This window comes from Aquarana catesbeiana, linkage group LG13 (genome assembly GCF_042186555.1).
Source record: "Aquarana catesbeiana isolate 2022-GZ linkage group LG13, ASM4218655v1, whole genome shotgun sequence".
In the NCBI taxonomy this organism is placed as follows: domain Eukaryota; kingdom Metazoa; phylum Chordata; class Amphibia; order Anura; family Ranidae; genus Aquarana; species Aquarana catesbeiana.
In genome coordinates, this window is record NC_133336.1 from 102,226,238 (window position 1) to 102,250,861 (window position 24,624).

A 24,624-nucleotide genomic window follows, 5' to 3' on the forward strand; every position below is an offset into this window, starting at 1 on the left:
AAACATACATGTGATACCCATGCTTGGGGTGCCATTAACATTTTATAGTAACATGAGCACAATGTGCATTTGCAGCACGTTTCCAAAACATGTGTTCAGAAACACGCAGATGTGAATAAAACCTCATTGTTGTGTAAACACACAAACTTCATTTTTGGGCCCCATTCACACCTTGCGTAGTGGGACCATACATTTTTTATTTTTTTTTGGTTAATTTTTCCTGTGATATGCAAAGCAGGCGCAGCCTATTGATTTCAGTGCCCTACATCAAGCAAAAAAGTTAATAGGACATTTTGACGTGTTGCGGTTTGCGCTTTTTTTTAATTTTTTTTTATTTTTTATTTGTACCTCTAGAGCGTCGGGGCTCTGGATATAAGTTACTGACCAGGTAGTAAAGTGTAGAGGTCGACCGATATGGGTTTTTCTCTGGCCGATACCGATATTTAGAAATCGCGGTGGCCGATGGCCGATAGCCGATATGTGATGCCGATTTTTTAGGGCCGATATATTAGGCCGATTTTTTTTTTTTTCCCTTCATCTCATAAAATCTAACAGTTAGATGCCTTTCACACGCCCGAGTGCTTTCACACTGAGACAATGTGCTGGCAGGATGTTAAAAAAAAAAGTCCTGCAAGCGGCATCTTTGGAGCGGTGTATACCGCTCCTCCACCACTCCTGCCCATTGAAATGAATGCGCACACCGCTGCCGAAGCAGCCCCTTCCTCGGCTGCTAGCTGGGTTATAAGCTCCCTGCTAGCAGCCGAATAGTGCCGCTAAAATGATAGTAAAGCGCCGCTAAAAGTAGCAGTGTTTTACCATCAAAGCATGCCTGCTCCAGTGTGAAAGCAACCTTAAGTGATACAGAAAGTTTTTTCCATTTAAGCATAACAAACCTCCAATCAGTTCACTTGTATGTAGAATTTAGATAAAAAAAAAAAACTATATCTTAAATATTAAATACACAAAAACAGGTAATCAAAACTTTTGGATGAAAAAAAATGGGCTAACTTTACTGCTTAGTTTTTTTTTAAATTTATTAGTGTATGTTTTAAAAAAATATTGCGTTGGAAAGATCGCTGCGCAAATACCGTGTGACATAGAATATTGCAACAACCGCTCTTTTATTCCCTAGGGTCTCTGCTAAAAGCCGATTGTGCTGATAAAAAAGGCCGATATCAGCGGACTTGCAAATGACTTCTGTAATAGAAGTCAATACAAGTTGCCTAAAAACTGTGAAGAGACTTCTCTCCTCCTCTGGGCAGCCTGCCAAATCTGATAAAAAGAACCTGAAGGATACAATGTTTACACTTATGAATGAACTGAGCTCCCTGTGTAGAAGCTCTCAGTTTAACCATTTAAAGACTAAATCTTTTCTGACTCTTGTTGCTTACAAGTAAAAATCCTGTATTTTCTGCTAGAAAAACACTTAGAACCCCCAAACATTATATATATATATATATATATGACCTGAGTAAGGGGTTAATCCCCGAAACATATAGTCCCTGCACAGTTCAAGCTCCGGCAACTTCTCTTGAATTTTTCTTCCCCTTGTCCCTGGATTATATGACTCATTGGAGCCTGCCTGAGCTTGTTTGTGTATGGTGGTACTGATGTGGCCGGTAAGTTGATTACAGCCTTTGAGACCCGGAAGGCGAGCCACGGCAGGCATCGCTTCCCCTGGTTGTATTCAACGGTACCTGTGCTGCAGCTCTTCTCTCCTGGATCCCTGGAACACGCAGCTGTTTCCATTCGTTTCCCCCTGGGGTTCCTGTGTAGTGAGGCTTTTGGGCTACTGGACAGTCCCTCGACCTCTGACACCTTAGTTCCATCTTGACGTCCTTGAGTACTTGCTGTCTCTCCCAGACATCTGGCATTCCAGGTTCAGCATTGGAGGAAGGACACCCCCCTCTCCACCTCTCCTGGCTCCTGAGTGTTTTTACAGCCACTGTATGTTTTTTACCAACTTTATTTATTATTGCTCTGGATATGTATGTGTCTCCTGGTAGCTACGTTTCCCTCGCCAATAAAGTATTTACTATGTTTTGGTGTTTTTTTTGTTTTTTTGTTTTATTTGTCATCAATCATCCTTTGGAACAGCGCTCCCCCATTTGTTTTCTTCCCCAACTGCTAGTGCCCCTAGGGTGGTACATAACTGCTCTAAATAAACACGGGGTAATCTGTGCTTCTTAGTTATGACACCGTAAAGGGTGTCATGTTATGCTAAAACTACTAGACCCTTGTAACAGTTTACTTCTCTGTTACTTCTATTTGTGGTGCGATCAACATGTTGCCTTTCAAGAAGGCAGCAGCACACAGTATTTAAAGTGAATGCTTGTTGGATCGAAGCTGGAATGGCATCAATCCTCTTTGGGGAACAGGAGGTCATTTTAAACTTGAAAATTGGAGGAAGAGAGAAGTGAACTGGTTAAATGGGCGTGTTTTAGTGTAGCACAATAGAAGCAAGGCGGATGAGGAGGTGAGATTGAAGCAAAGGGACAACATAGGTTGTCAGAGAAGGGTGGAGAAGAGACAGCAAGGAAGAGCTTTGAAAACACAGGAAATTGAGTGGTATGAGGAGAGTGGGCACTATATTCTCAAACAATGTAATTCTGCAAATTAAAGTAAACTTATTGTGAGGAATTTTGGACAGCTATTACTGACCACCTCCGGAAAATTATTGTTGCCTGGCTGTTGTGCTAAACTGCTAACTTTCATGCTTTGAGTCATTGACCCAATATAATTATGCAGATTAAGAATATCAAAGTAGTTCTTAGCTGCATACTTGTTCCAGATCATCAACTAGCCAAACCATTAGCATTTTTAGAAGGAAATTATGGCAGTGGTACACTTGGTAGGAGAAACCGCTGAGCACTGCTGACCAAGAATGTTAACACTCCTAAAAGTGTCAATTTTCCAGCAGTCTTCAGCAGGTTTCTTGTGCAGGAGCAATGATTTGGCTGAGTAGGTAGCTGGAAAGGTATGCGTTTAGGTTCTTCTTTTGCAGGTATATGTTTTTGTTTTTTTTTGTTTTTTGTTTTTGTAATGCTAGGGTCGTTTTAATTGCACCATAAAACATATTCAGTGAGCCTTATGCCGTGTACACACGACCGGACTTTACGGTATACTTGGTTCGGCGGACTTTTCGGCTGTCTTTTCGAATGAACGGACTTGCCTACACACGATCAACCAAAGTCCAACGGATTCGTAAGTGATGACGTACGACCGGACTAAAACAAGAAAGTTCATAGCCAGTAGCCAATAGCTGCCCTAGCGTCAGTTTTCTTCCGTCGGGCTAGCATACAGACGAGCGGACTTTTCGACCAGACTCGAGTCCGTCGAAAAGATTTGAAACGTGTTTCATTTCTAGGTCTGTCGAACTTTTGGGGGGAAAAAGTCCACTGGAGCCCACACACGATCGAATTGTCCGACGGACTCCGGTCGGCCGAACCAAGTATGCCGTAAAGTCCGCTCATGTGTACGCGGCAATAAAAATATGATTTTTTTTTTTTTTTTGTGTTGAGATGCACGATCAGAGTATTTAAAATTGATGCAAAGTCTAGAGGTAAGAAGGAAAATGGGAGACATGATTGAAACCTTTAAATGCATCAAAGGGGAGAACAAGATTCAAGAAGACAGGATTTTCAATATAAAACCAAGCTAAAGAACACTATGCTTGGAATAGACTTCCAGCAGTGGTAGTGAGTCCGTTAACAGTAAATGGCTTCAAAGATGCTTGGGACAAACATTTTTCTATACACAAAGTTAACAAAAAGAAAAGGCAGGCTCAATAGACCACTTGGTCTTTTTTTTCTGCCGTCACTATTCTATGTTTATAATGTAATGTGTACATACAATGTGCATTCTTGTCAGAAAAGCTAGTGAGTTTAAATCTTTCCAGTGGGGACATAAATAACAAACACTTCCTCCACCTGCCCTAGACTTTTCAAAAATCGTTCCTCCTTAAAGCAGTTCTGCATTCAAAAGTGAAATGCCCTTATTCCTCCTCCCCACTCCTGCTACAAAGAGGCCAGCACTGTTCCTCAGGAAGTCACAGCCAGCTCCCGTATAATAGCTGTGCCAGGCACCCGGCAGATGCTAGAAGAACTGGCTGAGGGAAGACTGTGCTAGACTGCAGCCACTGGAGTACCCAATTTTTAAAAATCAGCTACAGTATTTCATTTTTTTTTTTTTTAAATACCTTTTTAACTTGTAGCTGTAGTGCCAGTATAATGGCAGGTTTGAACAGGAGATGTAGGTGGTGTGTGAAAATAATTTAAAAGAGATGCTGATTATGTGCAAGCTCGCTATGTGAAATGTGATCTCTGAACTTCTGCTGCCTTCTGTGCGACTTGCTTTTCTCCTTAGATTGCATTTTGTTTTCCATTGCTTCTGTGACCGCTTGGGGTGCATTTTTTATTTCCCCCCCCCGCCATTGTCCCATTGAGGAGATTGTGTCCCATAGCCAAAACAAAGTGAGGAGAAATCCCTTAAAAGTAAGGGAATCCTTGATTGCCACCAGATCTAGTGTCCCCCTTGGAAGCTATCCCCTTCATTACTGCACTGGGGACAACCCATAATTTAGATTTTCTTTCAATGATGATGAAAAACATGACAAATAGGGAGATGGTGATTCTCCCTAATGTGGATGCACAGATGCATTGTAATCCCTCTTCTCTTTGTGCAAAACTTAAAAAAAATAAATGCCCTTAGTTAAACTTTAATGCGACAGTCGCATCCACCTGTCAGTTTTTTAAGGCAGACTGAATCAGAATAATCATTGCTCTCTATGAAAAGGCTGATATCAATGGACATGTGTCTGACAGATGAGGACCCATTTGTCTGCTAGATTGGATGACCGTTAGTTGGAAACGGACAGGTGGTCTGTTCCATCCGGCAGCCTGTAGAGGACAGCCAGCTGTGTCCATGTCCCCTCTGTATCAGTGGATTGGACGCAGATCTGTCATCCTCCTAATTCTCCTTTGCTGATCCCTTGCTGAGCAGGTGGATCCACTGGCAGACTCTGCCAGTGTGAAAGGGGCCAAGTCATAGCAGTCTCAAACATTTCCATTTACAGTGCCTTGAAAAAGTATTCACACATCTCGAAAATCTCCACATTTTGTCATGTTACGACCAAACACCCAAATGTATTTTATTGGGATTTTATGTGATAGACCAACACAAAGTGGTATTTAATTATGACATGGAAGGAAAATGATAAATGATTTTACATTTTTTTTTTTTTTTTTTTTCAAATTATCTGAAAAGTGTGGCGTGCATTTATATTCATCCCCCTTTACTCTGATAGCTTTGAACATCTCATGGAGCACTGCTCAATCCACTATCCAAAAATGGAAAGAGTATGGCACAACTGCAAACCTACCAAGACATGGCCGTCCACCTAAACTGACAGGCCAGGCAAGGAGAGCATTAATCAGAGAAGCAGCGAAAAGGCCCATGGTAACTCTGGAGGAGCTGCACAGATCCACAGCTCAGGTGGGAGAATCTGTCCACAGGACAACAATTAGTCGTGCACTCCACAAATCTGGCTTCTATGGAAGAGTGGCAAGAAGAATACCATTGTTGAAAGAAAACCATAAGAAGTCCGGTTTGCGAGAAGCCATGTGGGGGACACAGTAAACTTGTACAAGAAGTTGCTCTGGTCAGATGAGACCAATCTTTACCTTTTTGGCCTAAAAGCAAAATACTATGTGTGGTGGAAAACTAACACTGCTAATCACTCTGAACACACCTGCTGGTGGCAGCATCATGATGCTTTTTTTCAGCAGGGGCAGGGAAGCTGGTCAGAGTTGATGGGGAAATGGATGGAGCCAAATACAGGGCGATCTTAGAAGAAAACCTGTTAGTCTGCAAAAGACTTGAGACTGGGGCAGAGGTTCACCTTCCAGCAGGACAACAACCCTAAACATACAGCCAGAGTTACAATGGAATGGGTTAGTTCAAAGCATATTCATGTGTTAGAATGGTCCAGTCCAAACCTAAATCCAATTGATAATCTGTGGCAAGACTTGAAAATTTCTGTTCAGATACACTCCAATCTGACAGAGCTTGAGCTATTTTTGCAAAAATTTCACTCTCTAGATGTGCAAAGCTGGTAGACATCTCCAAAAAGACTTGCAGCTGTAATTCCAGTGAAAGGTGGTTCTTCAAAGTATTGACTTGGGGGCTGAATACAAATGCACGCCACACTTTTCACATATTCATTTGTAAAAAGAATTGAAAACCATTATCGTTTTCCTTCCACTTCACAATTATGTGCCACTTTGTGTTGGTCTATTACAAAAAATCCCAATAAAATATACATTTACATTTTTGGTTGTAACATATTTTTTCAAGGCACTGTACTTTGCACGAGTTGCCACATCATCCCTTTAATCCAGGACACATATTAATTAAACAGGTTCTGAGGCTGATTTAATGCAGATAAGGCACCAAGTGAGTTTAATTACCACCTTAATCAGCCACAGAACCTGTGTAATTAATGTGTGTCCTGGATTAAAGGGATGATGTGGCAACCCTTAGCACAACAGTTCACGTGACAAGCCTGGCTGTTTCACGTGACAAGCCTGGCTGTTTCACGTCACAAGCCTGGCTGTTTCACGTCACAAGCCTGGCTGTTTCACGTCACAAGCCTGGCTGTTTCACGTCACAAGCCTGGCTGTTTCACGTCACAAGCCTGGCTGTTTCACGTCACAAGCCTGGCTGTTTCACGTCACAAGCCTGGCTGTTTCACGTCACAAGCCTGGCTGTTTCACGTCACAAGCCTGGCTGTTTCACGTCACAAGCCTGGCTGTTTCACGTCACAAGCCTGGCTGTTTCACGTCACAAGCCTGGCTGTTTCACGTCACAAGCCTGGCTGTTTCACGTCACAAGCCTGGCTGTTTTAGCATTGCTGTTGAAATGTAAGGCCACTCAAGTGTTTTTAATTTGAATCGGGAAGGGTAAAAATCTCTGCTACTCTTAGGTTTTTCTTTTGGAAGTTTCATCTCAATTCCTTTCCTGGGGAATGTTGTTACCTGGATAGGAAGTGGGGGGGAAACGAAAGAAAATCTCCAGTAGAGAGATGTCCATAAATATATTGGGGTTTTAGCCTTCCCCTCACTTTACAAAAAGGAATATTTTATTTGTGGTTTGTGTACTTCCTAAAAATACATTATTACCTTCACAGGAAATTGGGATAAATTCAAACCGGCCCATAAAGCATTAAAACCAACATAAGTTCTAAACTTTGCCTACTATATCTAAGACGAAAAAATGTTCTGAAGACCCGTTCAGCTGTACATTTTCCTAACTGGTGGGTTAATATTATGAGTGGACTAATGTTGTTAAATGAGTGGTGCTGGTCAAGTGTCCTGATTTCCACCATACTGCTTATACATAGTAGGTGAGGTTGAAAAAAGACACACAAGTCCATCAAGTCCAACCTGTGTGTGTGATTATACTGTATGTCAGTATTACATTGTATATCCCTGTATGTTGTGGTCATTCAGGTGCTTATCTAATAGTTTCTTGAAACTATCAATGCCCCCTGCTGAGACCACCGCCTGTGCAAGGGAATTCTACATCATTGCCACTCTTATGGTAAAGAACCCTCTACGTAGTTTAAGGTTAAACCTCTTTTCTTCTAATTTTAATGAGTGGTCACGGGTCTTGCTAAACTCCCTTATGCAAAAAAGTTTTATCCCTATTGTGGGGTCACCAGTATGGTATTTGTATATTGAAATCATATCCCCGCTCAAGCATCTCTTCTCCAGAGAGAATAAGTGCAGTGCTCGCAGCCTTTCCTCATAACCAATATCCTCCTGACCCTTTATTAGCTTTGTTGCCCTTCTTTGTACTCGCTCCATTTCCAGTACATCCTTCCTGAGGACTGGTGCCCAGAACTGGACAGCATAATCTAGGTGCGGCCGACCAGAGTCTTGTAGAGCGGGAGAATTATCGTTTTATCTCTGGAGTTGATCCCCTTTTTAATGCATGCCAATATTCTGTTTGCTTTGTTAGCAGCTTGGCATTGCATGCCATTGCTGATCCTACCATCTACTAGGACCCCCAGGTCCTTTTCCATCCTAGATTCCCCCAGAGGTTCTCCCCCAGTGTATAGATTGCATTCATATTTTTGCCACCTAAATGCATTATTCTACATTGAACCTCATTTGCCATGTAGTTGCCCACCCCATTAATTTGTTCAGATCTTTTTGCAAGGTCTCCACATCCTGCAGAGAAGTTATTGCCCTGCTTAGCTTAGTATCATCCACAAATACAGAGATTGAACCGTTTACCCCATCCTCCAGGTCGTTTATGAACAAATTAAATGGGATTGGTCCCAGCACAGAACCCTGGGGGACCCCACTACCCACCCCTGACCATTCCCCCCATTTATCACCACCCTCTGAACTCGCCCTTGTAGCCAGTTTTCAATCCATGTTCTCACCCTATGGTCCATGCCAACGGACCTTATTTTGTACAGTAAACGTTTATGGGTAACTGTGTCAAATGCTTTTGCAAAATCCAGATACACCACGTCTACAGGCCTTCCTTTATCTAGCTGGAAACTCACCTCCTCATAGAAGGTTAGTAGATTGGTTTGGCAAGAACGATTCTGCATGAATCTTTGCTGATTACTGCTTATGATACCGTTCTCATTACTAATATCTTGTATATAGTCCCTTATCATCCCCTCCAAGAGTTTACATACTATTGATGTTAGGCTAACTGGTCTGTAATTCCCAGGGATGTATTTTGGGCCCTTTTTAAATATTGGCGCTACATTGGCTTTTCTCCAATCAGCTGGTACCATTCCAGTCTGTAGACTCAGTAAAAATTAGGAACAATGGTCTGGCAATTACTTGACTGAGTTCCCTAAGTACCCTCAGGTGCAAGCCATCTGGTCCCAGTGATTTATTAATGTTAAGTTTCTCAAGTCTAATTTTAATTCTGTCCTCTGTTAACCATGGTGGTGCTTCCTGTGATGTCATGAGGATAAACACTGCAGTTTTGGTTACTGAAGCCCCCCCGATTCCCTTATGACGATTGAGGAGAAGAATACATTCAATACCTTTGCCATCTCCCCATCCTTTGTAACCAGATGTCCTTCCTCATTCTTTATGGGGCCAGTATGGTCTGTCCTCCCTTTTTTACTGTTTACATACTTAAAGAATTTCTTAGGATTTTTCTTACTCTCCTCCGCTATGTGTCTTTCATGTTCTATCTTAGCCGTCCTTATTACACCCTTACATTTCTTGTTGCATTCTTTATAAAGTCTGAATGCTGAGGATGATCCCTCAACCTTGTATTTTTTGAAGGCCTTCTTTTGCTTTTATATGCATTTTTACATTGGAGTTAAGCCATCCAGGACTTTTGTTCGCTCTTTTAAATTTATTACCCAATGGATACAACAGTATCTCTAGTTCACCCATCTTGTCCGCCAGGCTCCTGGCATTGGTGAACATGCCATGTAGTTTAGACTGGTCACATGTTTTTCTCTTATTGGGTGTTCCGAGATTGCAACTAGGACTTGCTACTATACTTACCTTGGGTTTATGTTCTTTGGTCAACCTACCACTATACTACCCTCTGGAATATGTTCCGCGCTGACTATCTCTACCTCTGGACCCCCCCCCCCCCATCACCTAGTTTAAAAACCCCTCTAACTTTTTGCCCATCTTCATTCCCAGTTGATCTGCACCCTCCTCCATTTAGGTGCAGTCCGTCCCTTCTATAGTACTGGTTATCAACTGAGAAGTTGACCCAGTCCTCCAGGAACCCAAACCCCTCCTTGCTACACCAGCTCTTTAGCCACTTGTTTACTTCCCTAATCTCCCTCTGCCTTGCTGGTGTGACTCGATGTACCGGTAGTATTCCTGAGAATACTACCTTGGAGGTCCTTTTCCTCAATTTAGCTCCTAAGTCCCTAAAATCGTTCTTTAGGACACTCCATCTGCCTCTGACTTTATCATTAGTGCCAACGTGCACCATGACAGCTGGGTCTTCCCCAGCCCCTCCCAGTAATCTGTCCACCAGATCCGTGATGTGCCGAACCCGAGTGCCCGGTAGACAACATACTGTTCGACGCTTCAGGTCTTTGTTACAGATTGGCCTCTCTGTCCTAAGAATTGAGTCCCCTACCACCAGAATCTGTCTTTCCTTTCCCTTCCCTTTCCCCCCACTCTCACTGGAGGAGTTCTTCCCCCCGGCAGCTAAGAGTCCCTCAGCTCCAGCAGTGCTGGTCCCTGACTGGTTTCACCAATGTCACTCAATGGAGCGTACTTATTGGGATGCTCCAGCCCTGGATCTGCCTCCCTGGCACTTCCCCCTCTACCCTTCCTGACTGTCACCCATCTACTCTTTGCTAGTGCCTGCATCCCTTTGTCTCCACCCGCCTCTGTGCTGGCCCCTGCCGTGTACGTTTCTGGCTCTCCTTTAGTATGGAGGGACTTCTCAGTGGTGACAGTTGCTTCCCCAGATTCAGAACCTGGGCTTCCAGGGAAACAATGTGCTAACATTTTGCACAGCAGTATTCACCCTCGATCAGATGATCAAGAAATGCATACATGCCACAAGATGTACAACAAGTCACCTCTCCACACATCATACCTATTAAAATGGAACTAAACCCTCCTATCGTTTTCAGCCAAGGAAGCTGCCATCTTGTCCTCCGTTTAATCTTCAGCTGCCATGATGCTGCACATGTGATTAGTTATGACACCAGCCATTAGATGGTTTGACAGTTTGGTTGAGAGCACAACCAATGTGACAGTTAGCATTCCCGGCATGCCTGGAATGTAACTTTTTTGAAACTGTTAACTCAATGGATTTACTTCCGCTTTAAATTTAATGAGGATTGGGGATTATACCCTGTACAAATTGCCTAACAACTAGCTTCCTGACACTAATACTCAAGACAATACACAGGTACTCAACAAGACAATACACAAGTACTCGCAGAACTGCATGCACTTTACATGCACACGCACGTTTTCTATCACAACTGTGCTTCATATAGTCTAAAACTCAAGACTACATTTTGGCTAAGGCTCTTGCTTTGATTAGTGCTACTTTTACATAGCCTGTAGTAATCCATCCATTTTACAGTCTTGTAATTAATCATTCTAGATAAGATGGGAGTAGCATAACAGAGAGATTCAGGCTGACACCCTATTCTGTTGAAAGCAACTCCCTCTGCAAACATTAAGCAGAAACCAACTGTAATCTTCGGTGGCTGGGCTATGACATGTAATGTTAATCACAGGCCTAAATTAGATTCTATTAGCCTATGCAAATGCCAGTATGTAAAAATGGTTAAAGTGTATGTGTTAAAATATTATTTTTTTATATTGCTAATGAGCTTTTTAAATCTTATGGCTTACGTGAGGCTTTTAGCCATATCTCAAGGCCCTGCTAGCTTAAAAGGGGAACAGAGCCACCCAGCATAGTTGTTTTTTTTTGTTTGTTAGTTTTTTTTAAAACCTTCAGCATAACGACTACAGACTTACTTGATCAGTGTTACTCAATCTTGGTAAGGCGAGCTGGGCGTTTGCCTCATTTAGGTTTTTCTTTTGAATTCTTTTCTGTTCTATGTTTATTTAAATAAATAACAAATTTGAAGATGATTAAACAAACTGACTACTCTACCAAACTAGACATAGAAATTCCTAAGTGCTATATAGCCACAGTGTCCAGTCTTTTGTATTCCAAAAGGCGTCCGCTGTGTCTCTCCCTACTTGTTTGCAGTCAAATTGATAGACTAAATGTATTCTGGCTAGAAGTTTGTTTGGTTTTTTTTTTTGTTTACTTTTATAATTTTTTATTGAGACATTTTTCATTTAACATCATTACAAACAAACAACCATTTCCCCCTCTCCCTCCCCCCTTACATATACGTAGGGTACTAAAAAAAAGGTGGAAAAATTAGCAATTTCTCAGTAAAGTAAGTATTTATTTTGTAATAAGACCATCAGCCTCTTTCTCCCTCCATTCAATTCCTCCATAACCAACCCTCCACTTTCCCCTCCTCTACCACCCAATCCACCCCACTTCATGTTTATCCTCACATTCATGGGTGACCCCACTCGCCAACGCTCACCGCCCCACTTCACACCTTTCATTCTCATGCACTCTTCTGTCGCATTTTAATATGTCACATCCTGTCTTCTTTATCCTTGTTCTCTACCTTTCGGGTATTAGTGCTGCTAACCCTCCCATCTTCTCTCCCCACCTTGGTCTATCTTTCTTTATACTACCCATTTCTTACACATTTCTATCTTGCAGTATGTTCTGGGGGGGGAGGGAGAGTCCCACCCTATCCCACCCGGGTTTCCAAATCTCTTCGTATTTCTTTATATGACCTTGTCTAACATATACCATTTTTTCCTTCCAAATTGTTTAATGCCGCATTCCCACTCTCTACTATATGGAGGTAGCACCGATTGCCATTTTTGTGCTAACAGTTCCCTAGCCTGGAATAAACCTCTAAGGATAGTGACCTGGGTACATCCAGAATTTCCCTCCCCCTCTACAAAGTACAGTACACATAACCTTTACATCCAGGTTCAGAAGCCCCCCGAATACCAGGTTTGTAGTTTATCTCCTTCCAATACCGGAATAGTTTCGGGCACCTCCAGAACATGGATTAAATCCCCTGCTCTATATAGCAAAAATAGCTGTGACATCCTTTGTGAGGGGGAGAGTGAGACCAATGGACTTAATTCCAGAATTCTACTCCACTGCTCTAAAGTTATAGTCCCTACATGTTGTTCCCATCTCCTCCTACTCAGTGAGGCCTCTGTCCCTTCCAGGCTCCCCTTATATATACCGTATATACTCGAGTAAAGGCCGACCCGAATATAAGCGGAGGCACCTAATTTTACCACACAACTGGGAAAACATATTGACTCGAGTATAAGCTGAGGGTGGGAAAATGCAGCAGCTACTTGGTAAACAATGCCCATCTGCAGCCTCACTGTGCCCATTTGCAGTCTAATTGTGTCCATCTGTAGTGTCACTATGCCCATCTCTAGTGTCACTGTGCCAATCTGCAGCTGTACGTTTCATTACTAAAACAGCGTGTGTAACAGCGTGTGTCTCCCGCTGTGTATGCAATCTGTTCCGCCATCCATTGTAAGAAAGCCCCGCCTCCTCCTCATCCCTGCTAGAGGAACACTGATACAATGCTGGGAAACTTTATCAGCGTTCCGTCTATCAGAGATGAGGAGGAGGCGGGGCTTTCTTACAATGGACGGCGGAACAGATTGCATACACAGCGGGAGACGCACGTTGTTACACACGCTGTTTTAGTAATGGAAGGTACGGCTTGCTCGAGTATAAGCCGAGGGGGGGTTTTCAGCCAAAAAAATTGGCTGAAAAACTCAGCTATACAGTATGTAGATATAATCTAGAGATCAAGCCTTTTAAAGTTTTTAGTTTTTGCATTGATTACTTTCTGGCGCAAAGGTATCTTGCTCCATTCCAATGTCCCCTCTTTAAATTGTTCTCTTAGGGCCTAATCTGTAGATACCTGAAAAATTACTTATTTGATATAGCATATTCTCTCAATTCCTGAAAGGATTTCAGAATGTCATCTTTATTTAACTGGTTGATGAATTTTATGCCACATCTCTCCCATTCCTTTAATTGTCCCCATCTTCTGGATCTCTCCCAAATTTCTGTTCTCCCAGAGGGGGCATACCCTGTGAATTCCCTGTACCCCAACAATGTCTTCACTGTATCCCAAACTTTTACCATTAAGTTTAATGTGGGAAACCTAGAAGGGAAGGAGCCTGCCTCCATGGCTTCCACCATTGATCTATGCGGGGTATTTTGAACAACATTTCCCTCCTTACATACCCCCCTTCCAGCCTATTACTCCCTTCCATGTATTGTAATTGTGCCGCCAGAAAGTAGCTAAAGGGGTGTGGGAGTGCAACCCCTCCTTCCTCTCTTTGTAATTGTAGGGTGCTCAAATGGATTCTTGCCGGTCCTTATTGCCAGATTAATTGTATAAAAAGAACATCCATCTTTTGGAACCACTTTTTATATATCCCCATACTGGGGAGTTGTTTAGTACATACAAAAGCATCCATAGCATTTTAATTAAATTGCATCATCCTGCAACGGATAATGTAAGTCAGTTCCATATTTTAATTTTCCCTTTAAATTTAACTAAAAGTGGGGCAATGTTGTTTATAATGTATTGTTTGGAGTTGCTTGTAACGTTCCCAAATATTTCATTTTGTGCACGATTTCAATCTTGGCGATCTCATCAGGCAAGGGACTTTTTAGGGGGTCCACAGGTAGCAATACAGATTTATGATTACAGTTTATGGTGAGCCCGGAGAAATTGGCCAAAGTTTTTGTTTATTTCCATTTCCTTTAACAGGGAAGTCTGAGTGTCTCCTAAAAATAAAAGATCATCTGCAAATAATGCAACTTTTTCTTCTTCTGCTACTCCCCTTCTAAATCTTTTCGCTTCAGGTGAAGCCCTAATAGCTATTGCCAGGGGTTCGATTGCGAGGGTGAAGAGCAGGGGCTACAAAGGGCACCCAGCCTCGTCCCCTCAACAATCGAAATTTATCGGGGTATTCATTCTCTCTTTTGCTTCTGGTGTTTTTGTATAGCATTTTTAGCCAGTTGATAAAGGTCGAACCGAACTGGAACCCCACCAAGACCCACCACAGATATTGCCATTCAAGGCTATCGAAGGCCTTGGCAGCATCTAGCGTCAGAATGACCCTTGAGCACTTCCCATCTGTTGGGAACTGTAAATTCAAATATACACCTTATTTGTGCTAGTGGATCTTCCCGGTATAAATACCGACTGGTCGGGGTGAATAAGTTTGTGAATAATTTTATTTAACTTTGTGGCTAAAACTTTCGCCAAAATTTATATCTGTACTCCAACAGAGAAATGGGTCTATATGAAGATATATTGAGTGGGTCTTTACCTTCCTTATGTATTACTACTATGGTAGAATCCATCATAGATGAGGGAAGCTCTCCCTCCACTGCCGACCAGTTTAGGACCCCCAACAGGTCAGGGAGCAGTACGTTCCCGTAGTGCTTGTAGGTCTCTGCCGGAAGACCATCTGGTCCTGGGTATTTCTGACCTGCCATCTCCATTGTGACCCGCTCTAATTCCCCTAGGGTTATAGGTAAATCCAGGTCCTCCCTGTCAATTTCAGAGAGAGTGAGGATTTCTAAGCCCCCTCCAAAAAAAAGTCAAATCCCTCCCCCATTTCCTCTTGTCGGGAGCTATACAGCTTCTCATAATATTCTTTGAACTTGTCTACTATTTCTGGCGTGTATGAGGAGATCCTGCCCTCCCTTATCCTAATCGTGGGGACCACTGATGGAGATGAGTTTGTCTTAACCAAATGGGCCAGCATTCCTGTCCCCAAAGGTATTCTGCTTCTGAAAAAGTTGTTTATTCTCTGCTCTCCTGATCATCATTGTCTTATAATTCTGTTGTTTCTCTGACCAAGCCCTGAGTCTATCAGAGGTCGGGTCATTCACATATTGTTTTTCCATTGTTGCCACCCTCAGTTTTTAAATTTTTGACACTTGTATCATTATGCCCCGGAGGAAAACCTTCAAAGTATCCCATACCACCCCCAACGAGGCGGTGCCTCTATTTAGATCAACAAATTCTCTTAAAGCTGTTAATACCTCGTCCGGCTCACCCATCAATTACATCCAGAAGGGGGCTATTTTCCATTCCCCAGGCGACAACTCTCCCTTAGTTCTGCAGACAATATCATCGGGGAATGGTCAGAGAGACCTCTTGGCATATAACTTACATTCTTTATCACATGTAGTGCCTCATCATTCTGGAGAAGCATGAATACTGCCGGGCTTCCAGATTCCGCACTCTCCATATATCCATTAAACCTGCCTCCCCCAGAAATAGAGACAGTCAGTCATCAACTAAGGTACCTGTCTGGATCCCCGAGGGGAGCCTGTCAACTTTTCGGTCCATGACCGTGTTGGTTTCCAATTACAATTACCGGCACACCAGCCTTGTCCAGAACAAGCTCCATTAGTGTATACAGAATTTCAGTTTTAAAAGGTGGGGGAATGTATAAATTAGCCAGTACATAGATTCTATTCTCTATCATACAGGGTAATAGAATGTAACTTCCAAATTCATCAATCTTGACCTGCTTGCAAGTGAACATCACCCCAGATCTAATCAAAATGCCCCCCCCCCCCCCCCCCCCCAGAGTAGGAGGTGTGAACAAAGTGATACTGGGTTCGAAAGCCTCCGCGTCCCAGTTGGGGTATAGAGACATTGGTGAGTTGTGTCTCCTGCAAGCAGAGCAATCCCACCCCATACATTTTTACTGTAGAAAAGACTGCGTTTTTTTTTTACACTGGGTCTCCCAATCCCCGGACGTTCCAAGAGCGTATAGTTAACTTTTTTGATTGCGTAATATTAGCCATTTAATGTGCCAAGTTACTTATAATTCAATCTTCCCTAAACTGATTGTGTAAATTCTATAGACGTTTGTGTAATCTTTCTTTATGATCCAATACCAATTTTTCTTGTGCTTCTTCTGTGATATTTTTGTAACAAGATTTCATATATAAGTTGCATTTCTTCATACAGTCCCTCAGAAACTGTTCATACCAATCGTACCATTCATACCAATCGTACCATTCATATCTCACTCCTACCTCACTCTTTTCCTCTCTAGGTTTATCTTTGCATTTTCGCAATAAATGCAAAGTATACCCCCATTGGACGAGGAAATTGTGAAATCACTGCCTCACCTCTCTACCTCATCCAATCGTAGAATGTTTTGGATTCATTGAGAAAATGCAAAGCAATCCATGAATGGGGTCCTTGCTGAGCAGGCACCCTCCTGTGTTCACAACGCATCAGGGCAGCTGCTTAGCACAGAACACAGAAGCTAGTGGAGATCACCGTAGTATCGGTATCTACTACAGTGACTTCAAGCTTCTAGAGATCAGACAAGTGTGGTAAATGCATGATTACGTTGGTCCAAGCTAGACCAATGTAACTATGTAACATATGCCATATCTGGAATTCTCTTTTTGATACATCAATATTTTAAAGTTATTCTGTACCACACATGGAGACTATTCAAAATTATACATACAAATAGTCATTTTATTCTCTTTAAGAATTTTGCATGCAGAAACTCTACTGAAAACAAACAAAATTAGGCCAAGAAAAAAAAATGTAATAGTTGAAAATGATTGCCATTTATCCCCCTTTGCACTGGTGACAGCACAGGGGTACTGTTCTCTTCCTAAAAATCATTATGATTTTCTCTAAGCACCATTAACTGTATGCACTAAGTGATGGATGTGAAGGACATTTGAGACAGTCTTTTCCCTCAGATGAAAATAATTAAAATGCCAGCCCAACTATACATAGTAGCAGAATCAAGTTATAATAAATACTGCAATATACAGTGAGACATTATGGCGGACACATCGGACATTTTTGACACTATTTTGGGACCATTGTCACTCATACAGCGATCAGTGCTATAAAAATGCATTGATTACTGTGTAAATGACACTGGCAATTAAGGGGTTAACCACTAGGGGGGGGCGATCAAGGGGTTAAGTGTGTCCTAGGGAGTGATTCTAACTGGGGGGGGGGGATGGGCTTCAAATCACATGACAGCGATAACTGCTCTCAATGACAGAGAGCAGTGTTCTTTGTCATGACACAAGCCAGAGCGGGGAAATGCCTTGTTTACATAGGCACTTACTCGTTCTGAGGCTCCGTGACACAATCGCCGGGAGACCGCCGGTCGCATGGTCACGCTGTACGTGGCAGGCGCGCACCTGCTATCCCCGGCTCTCAAAGGGGACCTCCAGGTATGCCCATTTGCCCACCGCTGCCATTGTGCTGACGTATATCGGCGTGCGGCAGTTGGCAAAAATCACATTTTGTTTCTTTGCAACCGGAAATGAAGACACATGGTTTTTGTTTTATCCAGCTGCAACTTTATCAGTGCAACTTATAACATTGTGTCAGAAAAAAATCAAAAACAGAATCACTGAGTTGGAAAAAGGATCACCCCCCTCCAAAAAATGACTTAATCAGGTGTAGCTAATCGCCTTCTCAATGGCGCACAAAGCCATTTGACTTTCAACTGTGATCAGCTGTGGTCATTTTGATCACCTCAGCATGAAAGGAGTATTCAGTCCCTGGTAGTGCAACTAGAGTAAACAATCAACTATGAGTGACAAGGCACTGTCAAAAGATCTCCAGGATAAAATTGTGGACAGACACAAGTCAGATGGATACTAAAAAATTTCAAAGGCTTTATTAATGTCTAGAAGCACAGTGAAGTCTATTAAGAAGTGGAAGGTATTTGGTACATCAGACCCTCCTTGGATCATGCTGTCACTCCAAACTGGATGAAAGAGCCAAGAGGAAGCTGGTCAGAGAGGCTACCAAGGTGTCTACAGCATTGTGTGCATGTGACAACAATATCACAAATAATCCACAAATGTGGCTTGTATGGGAGGGTTGCAAGAAAAAAGCCACTCCTCAAAGGCCACATGCAGTCACAACTGAGCTTTGCCAAAGTGCACCTTGAAGATTCTGAGGATACATGGAAAAAGGTGTTTTGTTCAGGAAAGACTAAAATTTAATGATTTGACCTCAACACCAAATATGTCTGGCGGAAATCCAATACAGCTCACCATCCAGATAACACCATTCCTACAGTAAAGCATGGAGGTGGTAATATCCTGTTATGGGGTGTTTCTCTGCAGCAGGGACTGGAGCACTTGTCAGGATGGAAGAAAATGGATGGGACAAAATACCATCAAATTCTTGAGGAGAATCTGCTGCCCTCTGCCAGAAAGCTGTCAATGGGAAGGAGGTTTACCTTCCAACATGACAATGACCCAAAGCACACAGAAAAAATAACCACACAGCGGTTGAAGTAGAAAAAGGTGAGTGTCCTTGCATGACGTAGTCAGAGCCCAGACTTAAACCCAATTGAAAATCGGTGGAATGCCTTAACGACTGTCGTCCACAAAGGGTCCCCATTAAGTTTAACTGAACTTGAGCAGCTCTGCAAAGAAGAATGGGCAAATATTTCAAAGTCTAGATGTGCAAAGTTGGTAGAGACATATCCCAACAGACTGAAGGCTGTGATTTAAAGCAAAAGGTGGTGCAACAAAATACTGACATAAGGGGGATGATCCTTTTTCCAACTCAGTGATTCTGTTTTTTGAATTTCTTTTCATTTTATTTTTTTTGACATGTTGGTGATTATAAATCGTTCACTTGGTTGTTATAAGGTGCACCAAGTAAACACAGCTGGATAAAACAAAAACACTGTCTGTCTGCATTTTATGTAAAGCAACAAAATGTGATTATTTTAAAAGGGGGTAATTATTTTCAATACCCACTGTATATTGCAGTATTTATTATAACTTGATTCTGCTACTATGTATAGTTGGGCTGGCATTTTAATTATTTTCATCTGAGGGAACAGACTGTCTCAAATGTCCTTCACGTCCATCACTTGGTGCATACAGTTAATGGTCCTTAGAGAAAATCATAATGATTTTTAGGAAGAGAACAGTACCCCTGTGCTGTCACCAGTGCAAAGGGGGATAAATGGCAATCATTTTCAACTATTACATTTTTTTCTCTTGGCCTAATTTTATTTGTTTTCAGTAGAGTTTCTGCATGCAAAATTCTTAAAGAGAATAAAATGACTATTTGTATGTATAATTTTGAATAGTCTCCATGTGTGGTACAGAATAACTTTAAAATATTGATGTATCAAAAAAGAGAATTCCAGATATGGCATATGTTACATAGTTACATTGGTCTAGCTTGGACCAACATAATCATGCATTTACCACACCTGTCTGATCTCTAGAAGCTGGAAGTCACTGTAGTAGACACCGATACTATAGCTTCTGTGTTCTGTGCTAAGCAGCTGCCCTGATGCGTTGTGAACACAGGAGGGTGCCTGCTCAGCAATGACCCCATTCATGGATTGCTTTGAATTTTCTCAAAGAATCCGAAACATTCTACGATTGGATGAGGTAGAGAGGTGAGGCAGTGATTTCACAATTTCCTCGTCCAATGGGGGTATACTTTGCATTTATTGCGAAAATGCAAAGTATTATTTAATCATAGGAGTAGCAGTGCATGATACAGCGATTTCCAGCTTCTAAAGGGTATGGTATATGCATTGTTACTTTGGCCCAAGCTGGACCAATGTAATTATCTAAAGATATCCATATCGGGAATTTTTTTTAAATTGACTGTTTTTGAGGTTTTGCCACATCAGCAGTGTCTATATACACCAATTGTCCTAATGCAAAAAGTTGTGTTGGTACATTATTATTGTACTTAATTTTCCTTACCAGTACTGTTGCATTTTCAGGCTGAAACATTTATAAATGATAGGGTTGTTTAAACACATTTGAATGTCATTCTCTCTGATCTTATTTTTCAGAATACCAGGCTGCGATATTGCACCAGAAGAGACAGCACAAAGAGGAGGTGGAAAGTCTAAAGGTATTTCTGTAAATCATTTTCGTCTAGCTAATGGTGATCTGGTAACATTTAGAGGTCAGTTTATAAAGTGGCGAATGTGATAATTTTCCATTCTCAGTGGTTTATACAATGCTTTTTACAGGATTGGACTTCCTTAAATATATAAACATCTGTCACTGCTCACTTACCATTGGGTTCACTGATTTTAATTTCTTCTGTTTGATCTATACATTATTTAAAAATGACCTTGATGAGCCAGTCCACATTCTCAGAGCACTAAATATAACTGCTGCATAAATGTATGGATTGTTGTTGGTGAGATCTGTATGTATACAGACAAGTTGAACCTGGATTCATCTAAACTTGTTTTAAAAAAAGTCACCTGAATGGAAACCTTGAATCCTTGATTGTTTTGATAATCATAGGCAGTATGTAATTCTGCCACATGAGGGCAGTGTTACACTCTACTTTATTTGAATACTCTGCAACTATCTCTCCTGAGCACAAATGACGAACTGTGACTCGCCTAGACTGGCTTTATGCTTGATTGGCGCTGAATTATGCACTTTTTTTTTTTTAAGTATTCGGAAGAAAACTTTTTAAGCACAAGAGTTGCAGTCAAGTAGCGACTGTAAATGGCTTTATCTACAGATACAATGAAAGCTTGTGGTTATGATCACAAGTCCAGTGACTAAAATTATATAGTTGATAATCACTGTTAGGATGTGATGTCAGAGAACAAATCGGTGTTTTCTATGCATATAGGTTTCTATATATAAAAAATTCCACTGCTTAGCCCAAACTTTGGGATTTTTATTAGGTTTTGTTTTCCATGGTTATAGTCACTTTGTAACATGTGGAAAGAAGAAGAATCCATGATACAGCAAATACAAATTGTCACTGTACCACTTTCCACTTTGGCTATACCATATCCATATCAACACTGATAGAAAGCAGTGTCAGCAACCGATAATCAGATGGCTGTTCTGTGCTTCACTACAAAACGGAGTCTGTTGAAATGGTTGTTGGTAACGAAAGGCACTGTGATGGTTTAGTTACATAAGGTACCGTGATTCTAATGCAGTATACATAAAAACACTGGCCTTAAATGTTTTTTGTCAAATGGGCCAGGACCTTTTACAGCTTTTTTTTTTTTTTTTTACTCACCTTGAAGGCTTGAAATTGGACTTAGAATGGAATTAAACCCTTCAATCCTTTACAGCCAAGGAAGATGCCATCTTGGCCTCTGTTTATTATGCCATGGTACTGCACATGTGATCAGTTACGACACTAAGATTGAGAGCACAAGCGATTTGTGACAGGTACATTCAGGGCATGCCTCGAATGTCATTATTTTGGTAAATTGTTAATTTGATGGGCTTAGTCCTGCTCTAAAGCACATTATTTCAATTTATATGTACTGCCTCTTGCCCACCTCTTTTTTGAAATCTCTATAGGTGGTACATTGATTTTCAGTTGAGTCAGCTTTATGTCCTTCAGTTACAAGAAGAGGTCCTCTGGTATATGCTTGTGCATAAATAGTGGTATGGCAACTTAAATATTTTTTACTTGACAAAGAGGGAAACTACATAAAGGGGCAGAATGTGGAGTGCTATGCATGCTGCAGTGAAGAGTGGGCATGATCATATGGGTGTGATTTAATGATATAGCTGCAGCAACTTTGATAACAATCCTACTTGGCTGTGCTGTAGACAGGGCGTGCTGTATGTCTAACTTTGGTGATGGCTGAAAGTTAAACTATAGGAAAAGTTTTTTTTTTCTTTACACAAATAAGTGCATCCCTTTTGCAGGTGTGTAGCGGTCCCATTAATTTTTAATGGCATTCCAACACACTTTGTGAGTGTGTGCACTTTCACACACACACACCAAAATGCAAGTGTCGTGGTGTGGCGCAATTAATAAAAAAAAAAAAATTATTCACTTTTGTGTGTTTTTTGCGCAAAGGGCAGCCCATTAAAATGAATAGACTGCCTTAAACACAACACACAAAATCGTGCAAAAGCCCACCTGCACCGTCGCAGACATCGGTGTTCCTCCTTGTGGCTAAATCAAGTTTCTGTGAGCTGCTTAGATGTTCGGGTACTTATGGAAGTACTCCCAGCACTTGTTTCACGTTCAGAAAAGTTGCTGCTCATTTTGTTGGATGTTTTTACAAGATATTGTCACCTTGTCTCTGGGTCAATGCAAGCTCAAATTCTCAGGCAGTCATCTGATGTCTTCGCAATGTACACATTCCACGACCAATAGGACATTCTAAGGGGACATTGCCATTATCTCTAATAGCAGTCTAGGTCTAGGGGGTGTATTTCATCCTGTAAAATATGTGGTCATGTTTGCTGCTTTCATTTTGCATTTTTGTTCTGTAAACACAGTTCCCCATACCAATGGGAATGTGATTTTAAAATTGTTTCATTACTTCACCAAACAGTAATGTTAAGGTTCTAGGATCCCAGGCAATGTAAAAGCAGCTTTTGATTGAAAATAACTAATAAGGGAAAGTACTAATGAGCGGAGCAATCATCCTGCACTCCAGATAGCGATGTGTAGTTCATGTGTGCATAGATGTTCTGTGACCCCGTGTTGGTTCAGGGACTTGGGGATCTGTTGCTTTTTATTCAACGCTTCTTAGTTCACATCTGAAATAGTCCCTAAAGCATTATTCTATGAAATGGCAATAATGATGATACTGTTAAGATAAAGCAGATGGTTTTTATAATAATGTAAAAATGTTTCTTTTCTGAATATTTTTTAAAGCGCTTCAGATTGCATATAGGGGGAAAGTAAAAGTAACTGTATAGCAGGAGGCATTTGCTTTTTAGTGATTATAAAAAAGTAATCAGTTATTGTATACAGTCAACACATAAAGTGAATGTAAGGTATCGTGCCCATGTGTGTTTTTACAGCCTCTCTTAGGAGCGTTTTTTACAGCTTAACGCCTCTCCAAGTTATTCTTTGGCCTCATGCACACACAGATGTTAAGGAGCTGTAAGTGGCATAGGCGATTTTAAGCTCCCAAAGGACCAGCGCTTTCTGAGGCTCCAGTGCTTTCTGAGGCTCCAGCGCTAGACGCCAGTAAAAGCTGTTAAACAGAGTTTAACGCTGTATACAGAGCGTTAAGCCTCATCAGGTGATTCTCTGCCTCTGTTTAAAAATCAATGGTTCCCTATGGGAGCCCATTGATTTGAATAGAAGTCGGTTCATGATGATCCGACTTGCAGTGTGACTTGTGTGCTGAGGATCTGGAGGGGGAACCCCCGCCAAAATAAAAAAAAAATAAAAAACTGACGTGGGGTCCCCCCCAAGATCCACACCAGACCCTTATCTGAGCATGCAGCCTTGCAGATCAGAAAAGGGGGGGGAGCAAATGCCCCTCCTGGACCATACCAGGCTACATGCCCTCAGCATAGGGGGTGGGTGCTTTGGGGCAGGGGGCCCTGCGCCCCCCCACTCCAAAGCACCTTTTTCCCATGTTGATGAGGACCCTGAACGGTGGTTGTCGGGGTCTGCGGGCGAGGGCCCCCAGTTCCCGGCCCCCACCCTATGTGAATGAGTATGGGGTACATTGTGCCCCCTACCCATTCACCCAAGAAAGTGTCAAAAATAAACACAGCACACAGGTTTTTAAAGTATTTTATTGAGGGAGCTCCGGCGTCTCTTCCGATTTTTCTTCTCCGGCTCGTCACCCTTCGGCGATGTCTTCTTGCTCTGCCGCCACGTCTTCTCGCTCAGTTCCTGAGGTCTAATATGGATCTGGGGGGGGGACCCCACACCAATTTCTTTTTTTTTCATTTTGGCGGTGGGCTTCCCTTCACGATCCTCATCACACAAGTCACACCACAAGTTGGATCATCAATGATCTGACTTCTGGTGCAACTTCTATTCAAATCAATGGGCTCCCATAGGGAACCGTTGATTTTGAGTAGAGACAGAGAAATGCTGCTAAAAGCCTGCACGTCTAAACGCTCATTGATGCCAATGCAAAAGGCTGATAAAATCTTTTTTTTTTTTTTTTTAAGGCTGCTTTTTTCCTGGCATCAGTACTAGCTTTACAGCTCGTGGACATAATGACTAAATGTAAAGCC

At 41.8% G+C, this 24,624-nt stretch overlaps 1 protein-coding gene across 4 annotated transcripts in view; it reads left to right on the plus strand.

Moving 5' to 3' along the window:
* Nucleotides 1–24,624, plus strand: part of FMN1 (formin 1) — a 482,430-nt gene that overhangs the window by 209,005 nt on the left and 248,801 nt on the right. For all 4 annotated transcript variants that reach the window (XM_073609885.1, XM_073609886.1, XM_073609887.1 and 1 more), the window contains one exon: nt 20,481–20,542. In XM_073609885.1, the coding sequence (XP_073465986.1) occupies nt 20,481–20,542 (62 nt within the window). The remainder of the gene's footprint in view (nt 1–20,480; nt 20,543–24,624) is intronic.